This window comes from Hyperolius riggenbachi, chromosome 7 (assembly GCF_040937935.1).
Source record: "Hyperolius riggenbachi isolate aHypRig1 chromosome 7, aHypRig1.pri, whole genome shotgun sequence".
Classification (NCBI taxonomy): domain Eukaryota; kingdom Metazoa; phylum Chordata; class Amphibia; order Anura; family Hyperoliidae; genus Hyperolius; species Hyperolius riggenbachi.
The window spans coordinates 215,171,240-215,193,832 of NC_090652.1; the positions used below are offsets into that span (position 1 = coordinate 215,171,240).

A 22,593-nucleotide genomic window follows, 5' to 3' on the forward strand; every position below is an offset into this window, starting at 1 on the left:
TGCGACAGGAGATGCCCCGCTACAAGCAACACATCTCCTGCTGCACCAGGAAACGCAACACCCTGGACCATTGTTACACGACCCTCAAGAACGTATACCAGGCCACTCAAGGTGCAGCACTGGGGAACTCTGACCACAGCCTAATCCACCTGATCCCCACCTACAGAAGGCAACTTGAAACTACAAAGCCTGCTGTCAAGTCTGTCAAAAGGTGGAACTACAGGCCTGCTTCGACTGCACCGACTGGTCAGTCCTAGAGGCACCCTCCCTGGAGGAATGGGCAGAGAACACCACCTCCTACATCGACTTTTGCGAGGAGATGTGCGTTACATCAAAGTCCTTCAAGATCTTCCCAAATAACAGGCCGTGGTTCAATAGTAAGCTGCGCCACCTCCGAAAGATCAAGGAGGCAGCGCACAAACACGGTACCCCAGATGAGTTTAGGGAGGCAAAGAACGCCCTCAATCATGAACTGTGTGCTGCAAAAAGGGCCTACTCTAAAAAGCTGGGGCACTGCCTCCAGTCAAACAACCCACGTGAGGTGTGGATAGGCCTCAGAGCAGCCACGAACTTCAAACCATCCCCTCAGCATACGACCCCCAGCACCACACTGGCAGAGGAACTAAAAACTAAAAACGTAATAAGTTCTACTGTAGGTTTGAGCACAATTCCACGCAGCCTGCTGACCCAGCACCCTCGACAAAGCCCCCCCCCGAAGGCCTGCGCCGACCTAGTGCCAGTAGCGGTCCGAGAACCCGATGTTCTCCGTCACCTCCGCAGACTCAATGCTAGGAAAGCAGCCGGCCCGGACGGTGTGTCACCAACTTGCCTTAGAACCTGCGCGGACCAATTGGCCCCCATGCTCACCTCCCTACTCAATAGATCCCTGACGGAAGGCAAGGTCCCCTCCTGCCTCAAAAGGTCCACAATCATTCCGGTCCTAAAAAAGCTGGGCAACACAGAACACAATAATTTCAGACCTGTGGCCCTCAACCCCATCATAATGAAGATTTTCAAACGACTGGTTCTTGCCCACCTGAAGCATCTCACCAACTCCCTCCTTGAACCACATCAGTTTGCATACGGAGCAAATAGGTCCGTAGACGCCATCAACATCAGCCTGGCGCACATCACCGAACACCTCGAAAGACCAGGCTCCTATGTCAGGATCCTTTTTCTGGACTTTAGCTCTGCGTTCAATATGATCTGCCCAAACATCCTAACTGACAACCTGGCACATCTCGGTGTGGATTCCACACTCTGCGCATGGGTAAAGGACTTCCTCTCAAACAGGACGCAACAGGTGAAGCTTGGCAACTGCTTCTCCAGTGTGAGCACTACCAACACAGGAGCACCGCAGGGGTGTGTTCTTTCCCCTCTCCTGTTCTCACTGTACACCAACAGCTGTACTTCCTCCGCCGACTCCGTAAAAGTCATCAAATTTGTGGATGACATGACCATCATCGGGCTCATTGGCAGGGAGGGGGAACACAATTATCGCAGCGAGATCGAGAGAATCTGCGGATGGTGCGAGGCCAACAAGCTCGTCCTTAACGCAGCAAAAACAGTGGAACTGGTCTTGGACTTCAGGAGACCCCCCCACACACACACACCAACCTGTACTCATCAACGAGATCGAAGCCTCCAGGGTATCTAGTGTTAGGTTCCTGGGCACAACCCTAACTAGCGACCTTAGGTGGGGACAGAACACTTCCAAAATCCAGAAGAAAGCTCAGCAGAGAGTATTCTTCCTGCCCCAATTGAAAAAATTTGGTATGACACAGGAGCTACTGTACAGCTTTTACACTGCCACTATTGAAGCTACCCTCTGCTCCGCCATCATCGTGTGGTATGCAAGGGCAAGCGCTAAAGATAAGTACAAGCTCCAACGAGTTATCAGCTCAGCGGAAAGGATTATTGGCTCTCCACTGCCACCTCTAGACCTCCTCTACACCTCTAGAATGAGGGCAAGGGCCAACAGGATTTCCCAGGACCCTTCCCACCCAGGCTGCCGCTTCTTCAAGCTCCTTCCATCGGGCCGACGCTACAGGACTATCCGCCCAAGAACCAACAGGCGCAGAGACACCTTCTTTCCCCAAGCAGCCATCCTGCTGAACTCCAGGCCATCAGTGGCGCTCTAGCCCCACTCAGTCGAGATATGCCTGGTCGACGCATACTAGCCGGTGGCCGACATATAACCCAGCTGTCACCCTGGTTCACTTACAGGAAGTTCATGACTCTAGGTGCAAGTGCAACTTTACTGCCCGAGTGGCACAAACCCACACCTGGGTGGCGGCTCATGACTCAAGACTCATGACTTGCTTACGAGCCAATCGAAAATTTAAACTGTGTTGCTGCCTGTCTGTTTTTTGTTTTTTGTACTGCTTGTATCTGTTAACGTCTTGTTCTATTGCCACTGCCATGTGAACCACAACCAATTCCGGGTACGACTTGATCGCACTTGGCGAAATAAAGATTCTGATTCTCTGATTCTCTATTTAATAAAGCTGCAAGGAAATTTGGGTGCGGGTATTGTGTATAGGAGTATATCTGTAGTACTACTGATATTCTACTACCGACTATTCTGGATAGTACAATATGGGTAATTTTACCTGTATTCTACTAGCGCATGTTACGGATAGAACAAAATTGGTAAATTTAACAATATTCTTTTATCATCTTATTCAATTCTCACACTAACCTCCCACCATGCCTAAACAATGGCTGTGGAACTTTTTTAAGCAATGCCCATTCAAATGAATGGACAGTGCTTGGTACCAGTGTTTACCATTGTTCGCGCAAATGCTGCGCTTGATCACGATTTTTACCTTCGTATCTCAGTGCTTTCATGCCCCCGGGGGAAATCTAAAATGCGTCACTCAGTACAAATGACGGGAAGCAGCGACAAAGGTAGCCAAATGCTTTGCTGCACGCTTGCAGAAAAGCGTTTGAGCAAAACGACAGGTGGCTGTTTCAGACTCCCGTATGAAGCAGTCCTAACACTAACCCCCCTGAAACTATTAAACTGTTGTGGCTGCCAATATAATTAAGATGATATATACTGTATAACCGTTAAACTATAACAATAATCGCCTCCCATGTATACCTAACACTAACCTGCTTTACACTGTTGAATTGTTGTGGAGACTCAAATTCCTCCTATATCTCACCATTCCAGAGCATGTTCCTTCCAAAGCTATTCAAGAAAAGCTTGTCAAATTGGTTTCTTCGGACTATGTTCCCTGAAGAGGATGAGGACATCTGGACTAGGCGTGCAAGTAAGGTCTGCGCATGATCAGTAGAATGAAGAATGGAGCACTTGTGCATGGACAAACAGAATTATGTATAAACGGCTTAGTTCCACTGGGCATGCGAGCACTTTACTTGCACATGCCTTGTCTGGATTACCAAAGACAAGAGCACAACCAGGAGATAAAGAGGGATCATGCAGCTTTAATACGTACCACAAAAACAAATAAACTGATTATGTTGTTGTGTATTTTGCTATAACTTAAAGAGAGTCTGAAGCGAGAATAGATCTCGCTTCAGACCTCATAGCTAGCAGGAGCATGCGTGCCCCTGCTAAAACGCCGCTATAGCGCGGCTTAACGGGGGTCCCTGTCCCCCCAAACCCCCTCCGAGCAGCGGGGGAGCGCTTCCTGGTTGGGGCAGGGCTAACCGCCGCAGCCCTGCCCCATGCGCGTCTGTCAGACGCGTACCTCCGCCTCTCCCCCGCCCCTCTCAGTCTTCCTTCACTGAGAGGGGCGGGGGAGAGGCGGCGATGCGCGTCTGATAGACGCGACTGGAGGCAGGGCTGCAGCCGTTAGCCCTGCCTCCAGGAAGATCAGCTCCAGCGACCTTTTTCCGACCCAGGTTTGCGGGGGGTGGGTTGGGGGTGAAGGGACCCCCGTTAAGCCGCGGGATAGCGGCGTTTTAGCAGGGGCACACGTGCCCCTGCTATATATAAGACCTGAAGCGAGATTTAGTCTCGCTTCAGTGTCTCTTTAAGTTTTCAAGTCTTTGTACCTGACTGCTTCTTTAGTCACACCAACAAGTCCCACATGCTACTTCTTTCCACCCTGATTTGCGCAAGTACATAACATCAAACCTCTCCCACAATTATATATCAAAACTCTACCACAATTATATAACATCAAACTTCTCCCATCCTTCCCTTTCTAGTTCTTATGTTCATGTTGCCTCTGTCACGGGACAGTGCTCACTCAGTCATGGGGGAACGGCACAAGCATAAGAACTATGGGCACGTTCTTGAGTCCTGTTAACAAGGATACAATGATACGGTTGCTTGTAAGTAGTATAAACTATGTACATTAGAAAATAGTCACTGTAAGAATGTTTGCCCTACTTCAGCTATTTTAATGGGGAAAATGTTTGGAATGATTAAGTATAATAGGCTGTTAACGGAAGGCGCGACTCTGCTTTGTAGTGAACCCAACATGGTAGGAAGCATTTGAGCAGCTATGGACTTGTTCCTATTTATGTAAGCATAAGACAGCATCATTGAGTTTCGAGGTGCGTAGAGGAGGCCCTTTTAAATCTATTGCCATATACAGGGGGACTTACTCCATAGCCAAACAAAACACTGCAGTCCTTAATGCTGACACAATCTCTTCTTCCAACTGGCAAACATTATCCTCTGACATCTCCATATTTTCTCCTGCTGAGCCCCTTTTATTAGAATTCCATATTCACATGCTTCTAGACATTTCCAAAACTCCAATGTTCCTCAACATCTACGGTACAGTGCCTAAACAAAGTATTCATTCCCTTTGGAGTTTTCGGGTTTTACTGTTGAAAAACCATGAATCATTGTGGAATAATTTTTTACATTAATGAACAGAAACAGACTTGTTCAAGCAATGTAGAAATAGATCTCTCCAAATCACAGCATAAATTATTACATAGACGTATCCGACCTCTTTAATGTGACAAATCTATTTCCATGAAGCTTCTCAATTACCCTGGAAGTGATACAAATAGATAAAAGTAGCATCAAGCAGGCACTGTTTTGTGTTCCATATGAGGTATAATCACTTTTACTGAGCAACTCCTTCACGTCTACTTACTATTAGAACCAAATAACCTGCTTGTTAAGAGAGGCAAGGCATATTTTAGAACATATCGAAATTATGCAGGTACTCTATTTTCCTTTGGATAGGACAAAGCTAAGTCATCACTGATGCAGACAACTATTTTCTTAAGTCACAAAAAGAGTTCAGTGGTGAATGGCTGCATGGCTGCTTAGGGGAAATGCATCCTGGTGAATAAATGCCACAGCACTTTTCCTACCATATAGATAACACCAAGTTTCAAGCAACTTTAAATTGTGATGGATGCAGGAACATTTTCAATCTCTAACATAAAAGGCCACAGCTATAAGGAAGGCCTTACATGGGAATGCTAAACCCTCGGGGGGTTAATTAATTACCTGCAGGTGTTTGTCTCTCGATCTCTCTCCATCTCCGCAGGTGTAAGGCATCTCTCCCCCAGTCTCTGGGGAGAGAATTTCCAGGTGGAGTTCCTGATTGGCCCTCTCGCTCGTCGAATAGTTTGAAGCAGCCAATGGAGCCGGAGTGAAGATTACGTAAAGAGACTCTGAAGCGAGTCTCAATGCACTTTTTTAACCTATATTAATGTAAAGCACTATAAGCCCTGTTAAACCGCCACATCCCCGCACCAAAACGAGGGGTCTATACCCCCCAAATCCCCTCTGCAAAGTCCGGGGAGCGCTTCCTGCTTGAGGCAGAGTTTAGGGCTGTAGTTCTGCTTTTTCGCGCGTCAATCCCCGCTGATTGCCGCCTCTCCCCTCTCAATCTTCCTTCACTGAGAAGGGCGGGGAGAGGTGGAGATCCACGGGCAGATTGACGCGCATGGAGGCAGAGCTGCAGCTCAAAGCTCTGCTTCCATGAGCAGCGAAATCTACAACCAAGAAAGTCGTGGATTTTGCAGAGGGGATTTGGGGGTATAAACCCTTTGTTTTGCCGCAGGGATGCAGCGGTTTAGCAGGGCTTACAGTGCTTAACATTAAAAAAAAGGAGTTAGACTTGCTTCAGAGTCTCTTTAAGGAGGAAGTTCGGCAGGTGTGTCCCCGCAAGTAACTGTCTCAGCGGAAAAGCATCGCCCACCCTCCCTGTCGCTGGCCTTTAACTTTATTGGGGGTTTGCTGCCTGTCCAAATGGGCGATGGCTTGGATAATGGTACCCAGGTATGGTTGGTCATTTTGGTGGATACGAATTCGTTATTTGGCTGGTATTGTCAATGTTTGGTTTCAGTGATCTTCTGAGTTATCCTTTGGTTGTATTTTCAAATAAACATGGAATTCTAATGAACAAGGTGTTAATTTGAATCCCCAATAAAATTGGCCATTAATTGTGTTTGTCATTATTTTAGCTTGTTAAGTGGGTATGTGATGTGGAATGCATTTCCAAGGCCCCTTGAATCACAATTAATCTAACTATTAAAGCAGTATTGTGAGCACCAGAAACAAACTCACATGGACAATAAGGCTGCACCTTAACATCCTTACTGCTCCTAAATGATGCCCCCCCTCCCCCAAAGCCTCTGAACGTGTGACAGGGTCACTCCATGCATCCTCCGTGCATGGCCAGGTGATTTATGTTTTCACTATGACATGAAAGAGTTGATTTCTGCTCATCAGCCTAAAAAAAAAACTATTAAATTCCACTGTAAATGTTATCTGGCAATGAAACAAGAAAACTTCAAAGTGGTTGAATACATTTTACAGGCCCTGTATTTTTTTTAGCATGTATGAAGCCTAGATTCGCATCTCTCACCAACCATCTGTTTTAGCTGGCTTTCTCCCATGTTATCTACAACAAAGTTACTGTTGCCAATTCCTCTATGTATCTTATATTTTACAAGCTCTTTTTCTAGTGCAATATAAACCAATAATAACAGCAAATTTTCTGCAAAACAGTCAAATTGATTTGCCTGGTACGTACAAAGAAGAAAAAAAGGAACGTTTTTTTTAAAGACTGAAAAATGATTGCTGATAATTGTTAGTGTAAATACCTGCTGTTTCTGAATCTGCAGAGGGCATCTCTCCATTAATGCCATTCTCCTTGCTCGTGGGATGGGAATCTTGGAGAGCCCGCTCCCCATATCCTGACTCTCGGAAGGGAATGCCATTGGAGCTGTGAACTATCCCCTCTCCTTGTTCTTTCATGTCTGTGGTGTGGGGGAGAGGTGAGGCCTCAGTGAGTTGCCCTGTGGCCCAGTGAGATGGTTTGGGCTCATCCTGCCTGTTATCCGTCATTCTTCCTCCAGCCACAAACCTGCAAAGACAAACAAATCATTGTATATATTGCAAAGGGAATTGCTGTAAAATGTATATCCAGCTGAGGCTGGTTTATCAGGACTAGGGTAAAAAGAAACCCTGGAAAAATTGAAGCAGCTGTTCAGTGCAAGTGATCTGAAAGCTGATGGCTCTGGGCAACTATACAACTTCTGCTCCAACTTTATTGTTATTACTTATTTGCAACTGTTGCAATCAACAGACCCTACTGTGCACAGAGTCTTCATGAAATGAACATTAAATCTGATAAATAAAATAATCCATGGCAGCCAATGTGAATTGTCTTTAAGTTGCTAAGGTTTTAATCAATTTAAGTCAGCACAAAGCACTGTCAGTTAACAATTCACGTTTACTCCTTGCTATATGTGAAGCTTCATACAGACATGAACATTGTGCCACCAGAAATAACTATTTGTTATGGTTCTAGGTCAAGTTTTATATCTGTACAGGGATCCTTTTCTCTGTAGCTGTGTCATGGGCAATTGGCTGCATCAGTTATTTTTGGCCAACCATTACCGTTTTTTTTCAGCGGTGGGAAGCCTCCTGCTCCCTGTTCACACAACAATCACTGTGACATGTACATTTCAATAAGAATTACTGTATATACTTGCATATAAGCTTAATTTTTCAGCACAAAAAATGTGCTGAAAAGTTACCCCCCTTGGCTTATATGCGAGTCAGTTGAACAGAATGGATGGTGGAGCAGGTTTTCTTATTGGCAGAGGAGCTTAAAGTAGACCCAAACTAAAAATACAAGATTTCAGAAATAAAATCTATTTTCTAACTTATAATAATAAATAGCAGCCTTTTTTCAGCTGCACGATGACAAATATAAAATATTTTACATTTATTGGAGGAACCCCTCCCTTCCTTTCAAATTGCCAGGATTTTTCCGGCAAACTGGTGGAGTAGATGGTGTCCGGCAATGGAGGAATTGCTAATGGCTGCCCCCAGTATAACCCTAGCTATGAAAAGAGAAGGGTGAAAAGCATGCACTGAAATGATTATAGGTTTGAAGGAGTTTTTATTTATCTTTGTATGTGTCAGAGTGGTGCAAATAAATATTTTGAATTAAAAAAATGTTTGGTTTGGGTCCGCTTTAAGGATTGTGATCCTGCTCTTGCCAGCTGGCTCCCTGCTGGGTCCGTGCCCAATCCCCCACAACATGGTGTGCAGAGTGATCTGCTCAAGACTACCTGTGTCCCCTGACTTGTGAATCGGAGCGTGCAAACAAGGTGTTAGTGCAATGATCAGGGATTCTTTCTGTGTGGCAATCGCTGTCTCTCATATCTATGACACCATCTAGTGGCGTCTTAAGACACAGCTGTATCATCCTTGTTGCACATCTGTCTATGGGGAGAGGGGCTGACTTGCACTGGAGGCACTTCTGGCTACTGTGTAGGGGGCTATACCAGGTAGGGGGCTTATACACGAGTTAATCACTTTTTCCTGGTTTCTGAGAGAAAAGTGGATATCTTGGCTTATACGCGGGTCGGCGTTTATGCGAGTATATACGGTATATTGTATGTACTTTGTATGCTTAGCTTCTGTTAATCTGGGTTGTGATCTGTTTCTCTATAGATATATTTTTTCTTTACGCCACTTTACAAAACATCACAAATTAAAATGTGATCTGCTGGTTTCAATGACAATCATTTAAGATAAGAGAACAGTGGTTTCTAGTACTGAGTAACAAGTCTAGTTATTTTTCTTGTAATGTTAGAGAAATGAATACTGTAGCAGTAAAGTGACACTCTGCTCTGTTCATAAAACAGCACACATAAAGGTGCAGATGCAGCACCAACATTGCTGAAATGTTTACTTATGGTACATGCAGGGCTAGTTTACAGTGTTCAGTTGCATTGCAGAATAATTCTGCATGTCAACTCACTGCACATACAATACAGTACTGCGTTGTAACTGATTGTGTTACGCTAAATCGCTACATGAAGGCTTTGTATTAAAGTCTATGTCCAGTCTCCATTGCAGTTCACACTCATTATAATGCGTGTAGTATGCAACGGACCACTGTGAATCCAGCCGCAGTGTTTCTAATCACAAAATATATATATGGGCATCACTATCTGCATGGAGTTTGTATGTTCTCCCTGTTTCTGCATGGGTTTCCTCTGAGCACTCTGGTTTCTTCCCACATCCCAAAAACATACAGGTAAGGTAATTTGTTTCCCCCTAAAATTAGCCCTAGACTATGATACATATACTGCTCGATGCATACTGTACATAGATATATCACTATTATTACATTGTGAGCTCCTCTAAAGGGATAGTTAAGTGACAAGACATTATACTCTGTACAGCACTGCAGAAGATGTCTCTATAAATACTAAATAGCAATATATATATATATATATATATATATATATATATATATATATATATATATATATATATATATATTGCTATTTAGTATTTATAGAGACATCTTCTGCAGTGCTGTACAGAGTATAATGTCTTGTCACTTAACTATCCCTCAGAGGAGCTCACAATGTAATACTAGTGATATATCTATGTACAGTATGCATCAAGCAATACATGTATATATATATATATATATATATATACAGTGGGATGCGAAAGTTTGGGCAACCTTGTTAATCGTCATGATTTTCCCATATAAATCGTTGGTTATTACAATAAAAAATGTCAGTTGTAATATAGGAGGAGACACACACAGTGATATTTGATGAGAATTGAAATTAAGTTTATTGGATTTATAGAAAGTGCGCAATAATTGTTTAAATAAAATTAGGCAGATGCATTTTATTGATTCCAAAACTTTTAGAACTAATTATTGGAACTCAAATTGGCTTGGTAAGCTCAGTGACCCCTGACCTGCATACATGGGTGAATCTAATTATGAGAAAGCGTATTTAAGGGGGTCAGTTGTAAGTTTCCCTCCTCTTTTGATTTTCTCTGAAGAGTAGCAACATGGGGATCTCAAAACAACTCTCAAATGACCTGAAGACAAAGATTGTTCACCATCATGGTTTAGGGGAAGGATACAGAAAGCTGTCTCAGAGATTTCAGCTGTCTGTTTCATCAGTTAGGAACATATTGAGGAAAAGGAAGACCACAGGCTCAGTTCAAGTTAATGTTCGAAGTGGCAGACCGAGAAAAGTCTTAGGTAGACAGAAGCGACGAATGGTGAGAACAGTTAGAGTCAACCCACATACCAGCACCAAAGACCTACAACATCATCTTGCTGCAGATGGAGTCACTGTGCATCGTTTAACCATTCGGTGCACTTTAAACAACGAGATGCTGCATGAGAGAGTGATGCAGAGGAAGCCTTTTCTCCGCCCACAGCACAAACAGAGCCGCTTGAGGTATGCTAAAGCACATTTGGACAAGCCACCTTCATTTTGAAATAAGGTGCTGTGGACTGATGAAACTAAAATTGAGTTATTTGGGCATAACAAGGGGCGTAATGCATGGAGGAAAAAGAACACAGCATTCCAAGAAAAACACTTGCTACCTACAGTAAAATATGATGATGGTTCCACCATACTGTGAGGCTGTGTGGCCAGTGCAGGGACTGGGAATCTTGTCTTAGTGAATTTTGAGCAGTGTTTAGGGTCATTATCTTGTTGAAAGATCCAACCCCGGCAGAGCTTCAGCTTTGTCACTGATTCCTGGACATTGGTCTCCAGAATCTGCTGATATGGAGTGGAATCTCTGCGTCCCATAGATTCCACTCCATATCAGCAGATTCTGGAGACCAATGTCCAGAAATCAGTCACAAAGCTGAAGCTGTGCCAGGGTTGGACCTTTCAACAAGATAATTACCCTAAACACTGCTCAAAATCCACTAAGGCATTGATGCAGAGGAACAAGTACAACGCTCTGGAATGGCCATCTCAGTCCCCAGACCTGAATATAATTGAAAATCTGTGGTGTGAGTTAGAGAGAGCTGTCCATGCTCGAAAGCCATCAAACCTGAATAAACTATAGATGTTTTGTAAAGAGGAATGGTCCAAAATACCCTCAACCAGAATCCAGACTCTCTTTGGAACCTACAGGAAGCATTCAGAGGCTGTAATTTCTGCAAAAGGAGTATCTACTAAATATTGATTTCATTTCTTTTTTGTGGTGCCCAAATGTATGCACCTGCCTAATTTTGTTTAAACAATTATTGCGCACTTTCTGTAAATCCAATACACTACATTTCACTTCTCAAATATCACTGTGTGTGTCTCCTATATGATATATTTAACTGACATTTTTTACAGTAACAACCAAAGATTTATACAGGAAAATCATGATGATTAACAAGGTTGCCCAAACTTTCGCATCCCACCGTATATATACAGTATATATATATATATATATATATATATATATATATATATACCTTTAGATTGTAAGCTCGCAAGGGCAGGGTCCTCCTCCTAATGTTTACTGTTTTTGTCACAATATTTGTGCTGCTTAAGACTCTGCTGTACATTTTTTGGCCCTCCTAGTCGACTTATTGTGCTTTGCAAAGCGCTGCGGAATATGTTGGCACTATATAAATTAAAAAATAATAATGATTATCATAATATATATATATATATATATATATATATATATATATATTTTTTTTTTTTTTTTCTTAATTAAACATATTTCAGTGCTTATACTTATATATACTCATACTTCAAATCTGAGATTACCGACAGGTTTTGGGCTAGTCCATCTCCTCATGGGGGATTCTCAGCATGGCCTTTTTCTTTATAAAGACATTCCCTGAAAATGTTTAATACAAAGATAGTGGCCAGCCTCCCTGCTCACTGCACAATATTTTGGCAGTTGGATGATGTAACTGCCATTCACTAAGTGCTTTTAAAAATAAAGAAAACCCTGAGATCCCCCTATGAGACGATAGGCTAGTCCAAAATCTGTCGGTAAGGTCAGTAGGTCTACTACCTACTTTAAGTGACAGTAACATAAGAGAAAATTAATTTATGGCTCATTTTACTCTGGGAGAAATGTACTTCTTAATTTGTATGTGTTTTAAATTTTAAGATTTTCGCGACAGTTCCTCTTTAACACAATAAGTAAACAAATATGCTAAAAAAAAACCCCCAAAAACAAAAAACATTCCTTTTAAAATACAGACTGAAAAAGAGAGAACTCTCAGAAATTCAGAATAATTCATCTTGCTCTTTAAAATAATTCATTGTCTGGCTTGTAGAAAGATGTACCAATTCTAACTACAATTCTGTATGTGAATTCATGAAACAGAAGTATGGAAAAGCAAATGTGTCAAACAGATCCTAGTAACATTTCCCAAACTATTTTCATATAAAGGTAGAAATAACATGAAAGCTTAGAAAAAAAACAGTTTTCTTTGTTTTAGGCTAATGGGTAATGTGTGATGATACCGTCCTTTATTTGTCTTTTGATGACCAATCTAGTAATTGTGATATTTCCTGTTAAAAAAGTGAACTGAATCCATCTCCCTTCAAGGTGCAGACTTCTGTTTGCCCAACAGCAGCAGAACTGGGGCTTACAGACCATCATTGTTTCTGTTATGTTCAAATAAATCATTCCAATTGTTCCTTGCTGAGCTCTAACAAACGCTTTATTTTCTGAACTGTTAAGCACATTGCAGTAAGACGAGAAATGTAGAATGTGGATTGCTGAAAGACTTGCATTGTGTAGTAAGAAAGGGAAAGGCTAGACACTACTAGACTATATCAAACAAATGAACGCTGGCTAAATTGAGTCCTTTAATCCTTAGGAGTACAATCCTCCATTCACTAACAAATTAAAATATTGACTTCCTCTCAATTACAACACACTCACTAATGGATCCTTATATTGCATATGAAAGGACATTCAAAAAGTATACACACATATACATATTTCATAAGAAAATCAAATACTGTGTATACACTGAGAAAACGTATAAACACAGTGCTTTCAGTTTTGCTCCCATTTTGCATCAGCTGAACTCAAAGATCTGAAACATTTTCTACATACACAAAAGACCCATTACTATCAAATATTGTTCACAAAATCTGTGTTAGTGAGCACTTCCCCTTTGCCGAGATAATCCATCCCACCTCACAGGTGTGGCATATCGAGGTGCTGATTAGCATGAAAATTGCACAGGTGTGCCTTAGACTGGCCACAATAAAAGGCCACTCTGAAATGTGCAGTTTGATCACATAGCACGATGCCACAGATGTTGCAACGGTTAAGGAATAGAGTTGGGCCGAACGGTTCGCCTGCGAACGGTTCCATGCGAACTTCCGTGGTTCGCTTTCGCGTCCCGCAGGCGAACTTTTGCGGAAGTTCGGTTCGCCCCATAATGCACCATGAGGGTCAACTTTGACCCTCTACATCACAGTCAGCAGGCCCAGTGTAGCCAATTAGGCTACACTAGCCCCTGGAGCCACTCCCTCCCTACTAAAAGGCAGGCAGCGGCGACCATTACGGTCACTCGTGTGCCTGCATTAGTGAGAGTAGGGCGAGCTGCTGCACACTCTCTCTCATAGGGAAAGATTAGTTAGGCTTAGCTTGTCCCTGGCTGCATACCTGTTCTGTGAACCCACCACTGCATACCTGTACTGTGAACCCACCACTGCATACCTGTTCTGTGAACCCACCACTGCATACCTGTTCTGTGAACCCACCACTGCATACCTGTTCTGTGAACCCACCACTGCATACCTGTTCAGTGAACCCACCACTGCATACCTGTTCTGTGAACCCACCACTGCATACCTGTTCTGTGAACCCACCACTGCATACCTGTTCTGTGAACCCACCACTGCATACCTGTTCAGTGAACCCACCACTGCATACCTGTTCTGTGAACCCACCACTGCATACCTGTTCTGTGAACCCACCACTGCATACCTGTTCTGTGAACCCACCACTGCATACCTGTTCTGTGAACCCACCACTGCATACCTGTTCTGTGAACCCACCACTGCATACCTGTTCTGTGAACCCACCACTGCATACCTGTTCTGTGAACCCACCACTGCATACCTGTTCTGTGAACCCACCACTGCATACCTGTACTGTGAACCCACCACTGCATACCTGTTCTGTGAACCCACCACTGCATACCTGTACTGTGAACCCACCACTGCATACCTGTTCTGTGAACCCACCACTGCATACCTGTACTGTGAACCCACCACTGCATACCTGTTCAGTGAACCTGCCACTGCATACCTGTACTGTTCAGTGAACTCGCCACTGCATACCTGTTCTGTTCAGTGAACCCGCCACTGTATACCTGTTCTGTTCAGTGAACCCGCCACTGCATACCTGTTCTTTTCAGTGAACCCGCCACTGTATACCTGTTCTGTTCAGTGAACCCGTCACTGCATACCTGTTCTGTTCAGTGAACCCGCCACTGTATACCTGTTCTGTTCAGTGAACAGTTTGGTGTGTCAGTGTGAAGCAGTACCTTAATTACACTACCTGATTGATGTATACACATGCAAGATGTTTTAAAGCACTTTAGGCCTGTCATTTAGCATTCAATATGATTTCTGCCCTTAAAACGCTGCTTTGCGTCAAATCCAGATTTTTCCCGGGGACTTTTGGCGTGTATCCCACTCCGCCATGCCCCCCTCCAGGTGTTAGACCCCTTGAAACATCTTTTCCATCACTTTTGTGGCCAGCATAAATTTTTTTTTTCAAAGTTCGCATCCCCATTGAAGTCTATTGCGGTTCGCGAACTTTAACGCGAACCGAACCTTCCGCGAAAGTTCGCGAACCCGGTTCGCGAACCTAAAATCGGAGGTTCGGCCCAACTCTATTAAGGAAGCGTGCAATTTGCATGCTGACTGCAAGAATGAAAAGGACCGCATTGTATAAAGTAGGCCCTATATGGGACTGTGGCAACCTTGTGAGGTGAAACTATATTCTCTGTCATGAGGAGATTTTCAAGTTTCCCTCTCTGAGGTAACAGCTTGTCTGATTGGCAGATGACTGTTATACAGGTTGTAAGGGAATAAATAGTAGCTTAGCAGCTGATTGGTCGGCTCAGGTAAGATGGAGTTTTCTGCCAGATGTTGCTGGGGTGAAACAATGTTGCAGCAGCGAATCACAGGTAAGTTAGGTGTATATAAAGGGTTTATATAATGTTTGCTGATTTAGCTGCCTTTTCCAGCTTAGTCTGGGACGAGCTCCGTATCCACTTCTCCCTAATCTGCATGGATTTGTCGTGGTCAATTTTAATCGGTTAAAGTCGCTCTTAGAATGTGTGGACAAGTTTTCATGATGGGGTCATATTGGAAGTTGTTCTGTATATATTTGGTCTGAACCATGGTGGTGGATCAAAACTGAGTTATATATTTTGTGGTTGTTTATTTCAACATAAGTCTTATCATTGAATAAAGCTATTTATGGACCTTTAAAATGCCAGCCTGGAGTGTAATGTGTCATTTTTAATTATTTACTATTAGTATGGGCAACTGTATATGCATAGTTTCACTCTAAGTTGTTAAATATCTTCAGCTGCAATCTATAGTAAAGGATACCTGAAGTGTGCCCCCTCCCCCAAAAAAATTTACATACTTCCCCACATGTGTGCTGCTCTTGTTTCCCCGGTGCGTTTGGACGCGAGAGCAACACACGTGTGGGGAAGCGGAGCTTCTTGGAGGTATAGCAGAGGTCATAGCACGCCGACCGGAGTGATCTACCAGAAAGCTAGCCAGTGCCCTACATAGAGGGGAGAGCCGTTTTAAAACTCTGAGCAAATTTTATGTCAAGAAATTTGTAAGTGCACATCTATTTTAATATAATAAACAGGCATACAGTTTTACACTAATGAAAGCCTTGTTTGCATTGAGGTTATTCCTGCAAGAGTATTGATCTATGAGAGGAAGAGGATTGTGTCATAGAAGAACATTGCCACTTCGGTGTGGAACAGCTTAGTGTTCCTACGTATAGGTCTGTGGATCTGGTGAGTCTGTACCTATTGGGTGTGGTGGTGGATTTTTGTACCATATTGAGAGGATCACTACCAGTACCAGCAATACTTCAAAGATTGTGGACCACATTGGAACACTTTTTATCTGTTGTGTAATGCCACCTTCTTAATTTATAGTGTCAATATGATGGGGACAAATTACTTTCTAAAGTTAACTTGTTCTACTGACAGCATTTACAAACATCTTCAAGGCAAAGAGGCAAAGCAGTCTCTCTGCATTGTGGCTGTAATCATGCTTCTTACATGGTGATGGATAAACTTCCACAGAGGGGCTGTAGACCTAACCAGATGCTATCTCACAGAGATGCTCTGTGAGAGGTGCTTGGTTCGTCTACTTACCCTATATGCTATTACTCCGTTGTTATTGCCTGATGAAGAGGGATTAAACATGCAAAACGCGTTGCACTTAGTATTGAATAAATTGTTGTTTACTATAAACCATCAATTTTTGGTGTCTTCTTGGAGGAGGTAAGTCTACCACTACCTCCTCTTTTTAAACTCTCTCTCTCTATGTATATACTGTATACATATATATATATATATATATATATATATATATATATATATATATATATGTGAGAAAATGCGGAAAAGCCGCCGCGAGTGTTCAGAGCAAGGCGGCTGATTCCGCGTCCAACGCGGCAGGTTGCGCGCATGTGCCTGCATCTGCTGGCATGACTGAACGCGGAAAAACCGTCGCATGTCCTGAGAACAAGGCGGCGGATTCCGCGTCCGACACGGCAGTTTGCACGCATAGGCCTACATCTGACAGTATGGCGGAACGCGGAGGAACCGCCGCATGCTCTGATAGCGGTGCGGCTGGTTCCGCACCCAGCACAGCGGATGGTTTACAGCACAGGTCTGGTGTGGCTGGGACTGATAGTCCACACAGGTTTAGAAGGACGCGCGCATGCGCGCTGAGAGGCAGAGCTTTTATGACAGCCAGAAGGGAGTCAGCTGACCAAGCCGGTCAGCTGACAATTCCACCACTTTCCATTGGTCCAGCACTTAGGGGAGGCGCTGGAGAGCGCCTTGCTAAATATACTGGGTGCTGGTCATTCTCTGGTTGTCTGCCGTTGCGATCACTACGTGGTAGCACTCAGACCTTGTCAGTATCTGTGATATTATCTGTGTTATTATCTAGACCAGTTCTTGGGTGTTGACGATCAAGGACCTCACACCTCAATCTAGGGAAAACTGTATATTATCTGTGTTATTATCTAGACCAGTTCCAGGGTGTTGATGATCAAGGAGCTCACACCCAAGACTAGGCATTGTTGATTATTTGTTAAGACCTTATGCTTTCCTGACTACTCTTCTGATCTCTGATTAGGTACTTCGCTATATCTGATACTCTGTTGCCGAACTCTGCTTGTCTTAGGATTCCGCATCTGTCTCCTGTCTCTGTCCCTGATCTGTCTGTCTGTTGCCGACCCGGCTTGTCCGACCTTGAGAGCTATCTCCCCAGTCTAGAGATAGCTCACAGACCTGGGGGTGACACCCTTCCTTGGTGTCACTCACACTCTGTCCTTCCTACCCCTAGCCTGACCCCTCCCTCGGGAGAGTCTCAGGCTTACGGAAGGAACGTGTTACTGTTCAGTACTCCTTACTGCTGTGCACCTGCTCCTCAGGTGCAGTCCTCAAAGTATTTCTGTTGCACCAAACACTCTTATTACCCAGGTGTCCAGAGGTTAGAGATATATCTGATTATCGGTGATACTGCAGATCATCAATAATCGGGTATATATCTGTATTCTCGGTGATACTGCAGATCACCGGTAATCAGATCCTCTCTGTGTTACACCGATCGTTACAATATATATATATATATATATAATCATTTTTATTCAAAAAGTGTTTTAGTTTACAAACATATCAAGCATAAATGTATAAACTACAGCAGCATTCAAATATCTACCATAAAAAAAGACAGTGATGAGCAGCATATAAATAAGCATATCTAATATGAAACACAGAGCTATAAGATAAACTAAACTCCGATAGATAGTTTTAGCAATATCGCCCTCTTTCCAGCAAATATGCCATCTAAGTTCTCGCTAATCTAGCTCAGAAAAATAATATTTCGCAAGAATCATCACTTGGAAACAAAAAATGTTTTAATTAGATCTTATGGAGAAGTATTAACAACTGTTTAAATGCCATCTGTGTTGTTTTGTGTTCTGTTTTCCAAATGTAGCTAGTTCTAATCACACAAATTAGATGCTATTCAATACGGTGCCAAACACAGTAATATGCAAATATATGTAGGCAAAAATGTACACATAACCTTGTATAGACGGACATTTACTTTTTGGCTTGATGTGCGTATTTGAAGCACTTTGGACATACATTAAGTACACAGTATAAAATGTAAATGGAATGATATAAAGCAGGGGTAGCCTGTGTTTGAATCCTGTGTATTATGTTTTAGCAGGTGTTGTGTTTTTCCAAATGCATCCATCTATTCTGCTGTGTTGGTAGCACTTTCCTAATTGTTTTGGGCTCAGTGGGTAGCTAGGATGCTGAGCCCAAGTGTTATTCAAACACATATAAAGACCGAAATCAAAAAGTAAATTTAATTTAAATGGAATGTTATCACATACCCTACTGCTGCTGACTGCCTAGTACTTTTTTGATAGGAAATGCCCAAACTACATTTATGTATTTAGCACTCTGAGTCTGAACCAATAATTGAAAAGTCAAATACACTGCAATGTCTATCATATAACTAAACATGTTAATATATAAGACAGCAAAGCAAACCTACCTAAGGCTCCCTGCACACTGCAAATCCGTTTTCCGATTCCGATTCCGATTCCGTTTCCGATTCCGATTCCGATTCCGTTTCCGATTTTCCTTGAATACATTCAACAGAAAAACGGATCAAAAAACGCAGCATGCAGTTAAGATTAAAAATCTGAATCGGAATCGGATGTAAAAACAGATTAAAAATCTGAATCTGAATCTGATTTGCTTGCAGTGTGCAAGAGGCCAAATACTGAGTTAAAAGAGAATGAAATACATATGGTATATTTCCTTAGTGATTTGGCTATAAAAGACAAAGGGCTTACTATCTAACTGAATTATTGTTTGCTTGACTCATCCATTTGTGAGTGTTGCCTGCTTATCAATCTTACTAAAAGCAGAATGGTAAATCCTGGATAAACGTGTACAGTTTGTTATGCATCTATATGAACAGAAGTTTGTGCTTTATTCTGTACCATTCTATTCTGTGTATGCATACTGTGCGCCAGTGAGATTTCTGGGTTTCTGTAATTACAATCCCTTATACTTTACCTCTGTGTGAGAGTGTTATTGCTTTATCAATAGTTCTGTTTCAATGTCCCAATGTTTTCCTTAAATAGTTTAATTGTATTGGTTATTCCTTACAATAGGAGACTCAAAGAAAGCGCGACCTCATTTCTCAGCAGACAAATCCTTTTCTTCCTACTTACTATCACTAATATATGTATTTAAATTTTCTATGAATTAAATATAAATACAGCGACAAAATAAAACTTCCCAGTGTATATTTTCATATCTGAATCCAGCACATTAGATTCCTGTTTCTCTCCAATACTCCATTATATGAGCCTTAAGCAGTCCATGCCCAGACAGGTCCAGGTCACTAGCTATCTGCAGTCCCTTCTTTCTCCAGGCCTGGTGGCTATAGCTGAGTGAATCTACATAAATCAGGTCAATTTTTACATCTTGTTAATCAGTACTGCTGACTACTGGCTTCTGCTGAACATATGACACCTACAGGAATGACATGGTAGGCTGCACTTGGCTAGCTGAATAACACTACACTGCCAAAGTCACTGCCTGCAATCTTTCTATATCGCTGAAAGAGAGAGAGAGAGAGAGAGAGAGAGAGAGAGAGAGAGAGAGAGAGAGAGAGAGAGAGAGAGAGAGAGAGAGAGAGGGACAAACACACAAGAGTTATACTGATAAATAGACTGACTGTTTTTCCCAAGTGGAAGAAAAATGCATTATATAGCAGCCATCCTACCTATTAAAAGTGTGTACAACCTTCAAGATATTGGTGTTGATTCACTATGCACTGGTAATATTGGTGTGCGCAGGTCGCACACGGCAGTGTTACTGATACTATCGGCAGCTGTATAATGCCGATTATGCTATTAACGTGACCCGCGACACATGAATCACGCAAGCATTACTATGGTAACGCACATTAAAACGGATGTTATTATAGTAATTCTTGCTTTAATTATGTATAGCGGGTCATGCTAATAGTGTGACCCTGTGCTGCCGTGTGCTACCTGTGCATGCATAGTACATGCATCAACCACACTGTAGTGCATCAACTCTACTGACCTTTATTCAATTCACTTTTTCTTCTAAGCTTTCTCCTAGGTGATATTTTCACAATATATCAATAAAAAGCCTTGAACCCACCACAAAGCAAGAAAATAATTTGACTGTACTTTTTCAGCTACTTATTGGTAACTTTTCAGTTTCAGAGTGCTGAAAATGTATTTCCTAGGAATAAACATGGGCCATTGAGTGACCAAGCTCTGTTGCCAACCAGACACTGATTCTTAAGGTGGCTACACATCAAGCGGCTTGGTGGCCGATCGACCAACCAATTCAATTATTATCGAATCAGATGAAAATCAGTTCCACCAAGAGCGTGCCCAATTGACAATGCAACCAATTTCGGGCCACAATTGGTCGCATGTATCATTCGGACAGGCTGCACGATGTTAGGCCAACTTGCTCCATCGGGTGCGCAGTGGTAACAGCGTGCAATATCAGGATGAACGACGAACAAGACGGAAACCCCTTGCGGTGTCCCTCCCAATGTAAAATGTTCCCCCCGGTGCAGTATGTTGATCAAGTAAAGGTTTACATGAACCTGACCATCGTTTAATCGATATACAGATAGCCGCTTGCTTATAAACACTCAAGTTCCAAAAGTATCATGCATACCAAATTGTCATTCTGTACAAAATATACTGCACTGTTAATGTTATCACACATTTCTGTTCTTACAAGTTACATTATTGTATAAGCTGTTGTAAGTTGTTTAAAGCATTTTAAAAGCTTCGAAAAATATTTGTTTATACTGTATGTTAAAATCTAGAGCTGTCAGAACCTAAATTATGAATCCACACATATCAGTGTGTGTAATGTATGACTCGACTTACAAACAAATTAGACTTACAAACAACCTCATGAAACACAACCTTATTAGTAGAGTCTAATTAGATATGATGTGTTGATTCAATATAATTTCTGATCTATTAAACTGAATTAAATTTGGTTGATATGCCAAGCCATTTGATCCCTACCCAATATGAAATTCATCAAATAGTGATCAATTTCAACACAACACTGAATGCTCAGTCTTCTACTGACATCACAAAAAAAGGCCTTAAAGAGAATTTGTACTCTAAAATACTTACAATAAAAAGCATACCAGTCTATTCATTATGTTCTCCTGGGCCCCTCTGTGCTGTTTCTGCCACTCCCTGCTGCAAACCTGGCTTGTAATTGGCCTTTTTATGCAGTGTTTACAAACAAAAGACATAGCAAGTGATAGGCTGAGAGTAGCTCAGTGTGTGAGTCATACAGAGTGTGCAGGGGGGCTGGAGAGGGTGTGTATAGCTTCTATCCAATCACAAGCAGCACTGCACATTCCAGCCTGACTGCCTCAGCCCGCCAGAGCCGACAGATGAGAGAAGATTAGATCATATAACAGAGATAAAACAGCCACTGTGCAACTAGAAAAGTCTGCAGTTAGACAGAGCACATTAGAACAAGTATAAGACCTTATAGGATAGAAGAAATAAGGATGAAAATTTAGTTACAGAGTCTCTTTAAAGGTAACCTGACGTGAGAGGGATATGGAGGCTGACATATTTATTTCATTTTAAACAATACCAGTTTTCTGGCAGTCCTGTTGAGCCTCTGCATCTAATACTTTTAGCAAAGCATGCAGCAGATGAGATCATTCTGACACAAATCTGACAAGATGAGCTGCATGCTTGTTTCAGGTGTTTTGGTAAAACTGCCCTTCAGTTTATTATTAGGAGAGCTTAAAATGGCACCAAAGGGTTCTTAGTCCAGGAGGATGCCAGGTTGATGCACCTTTGGAAGGTATTTGAAGACAGTGCAGACAGGGTGACCAACTTTAAAATAATCTACAGAGTTTCTGCTTACTACACTCATTGATTACACAAGACCAATCAGACTGAACAACCTTCTGAAAACTAGTGGTTGAGATTCGAAGAATCAACATGTACAACTTAAGGCCGGTACAAACCCCAGGATT

The 22,593-nt window shown here is 42.4% G+C and overlaps 1 protein-coding gene across 8 annotated transcripts in view; it reads right to left on the bottom strand.

Annotated features, from left to right (window-relative positions):
• Positions 1–22,593, bottom strand: part of MAP2 (microtubule associated protein 2) — a 468,156-nt gene that overhangs the window by 110,524 nt on the left and 335,039 nt on the right. For 7 of the 8 annotated variants that reach the window (XM_068245203.1, XM_068245205.1, XM_068245199.1 and 4 more), the window contains one exon: positions 7,054–7,316. In XM_068245203.1, the coding sequence (XP_068101304.1) occupies positions 7,054–7,297 (244 nt within the window). In that variant the 5' untranslated portion in view covers positions 7,298–7,316. Of the gene's footprint in view, positions 1–7,053; positions 7,317–19,062; positions 19,152–22,593 lie in introns of all 8 variants that reach the window. The other variant, XM_068245201.1, reaches the window with a different exon arrangement.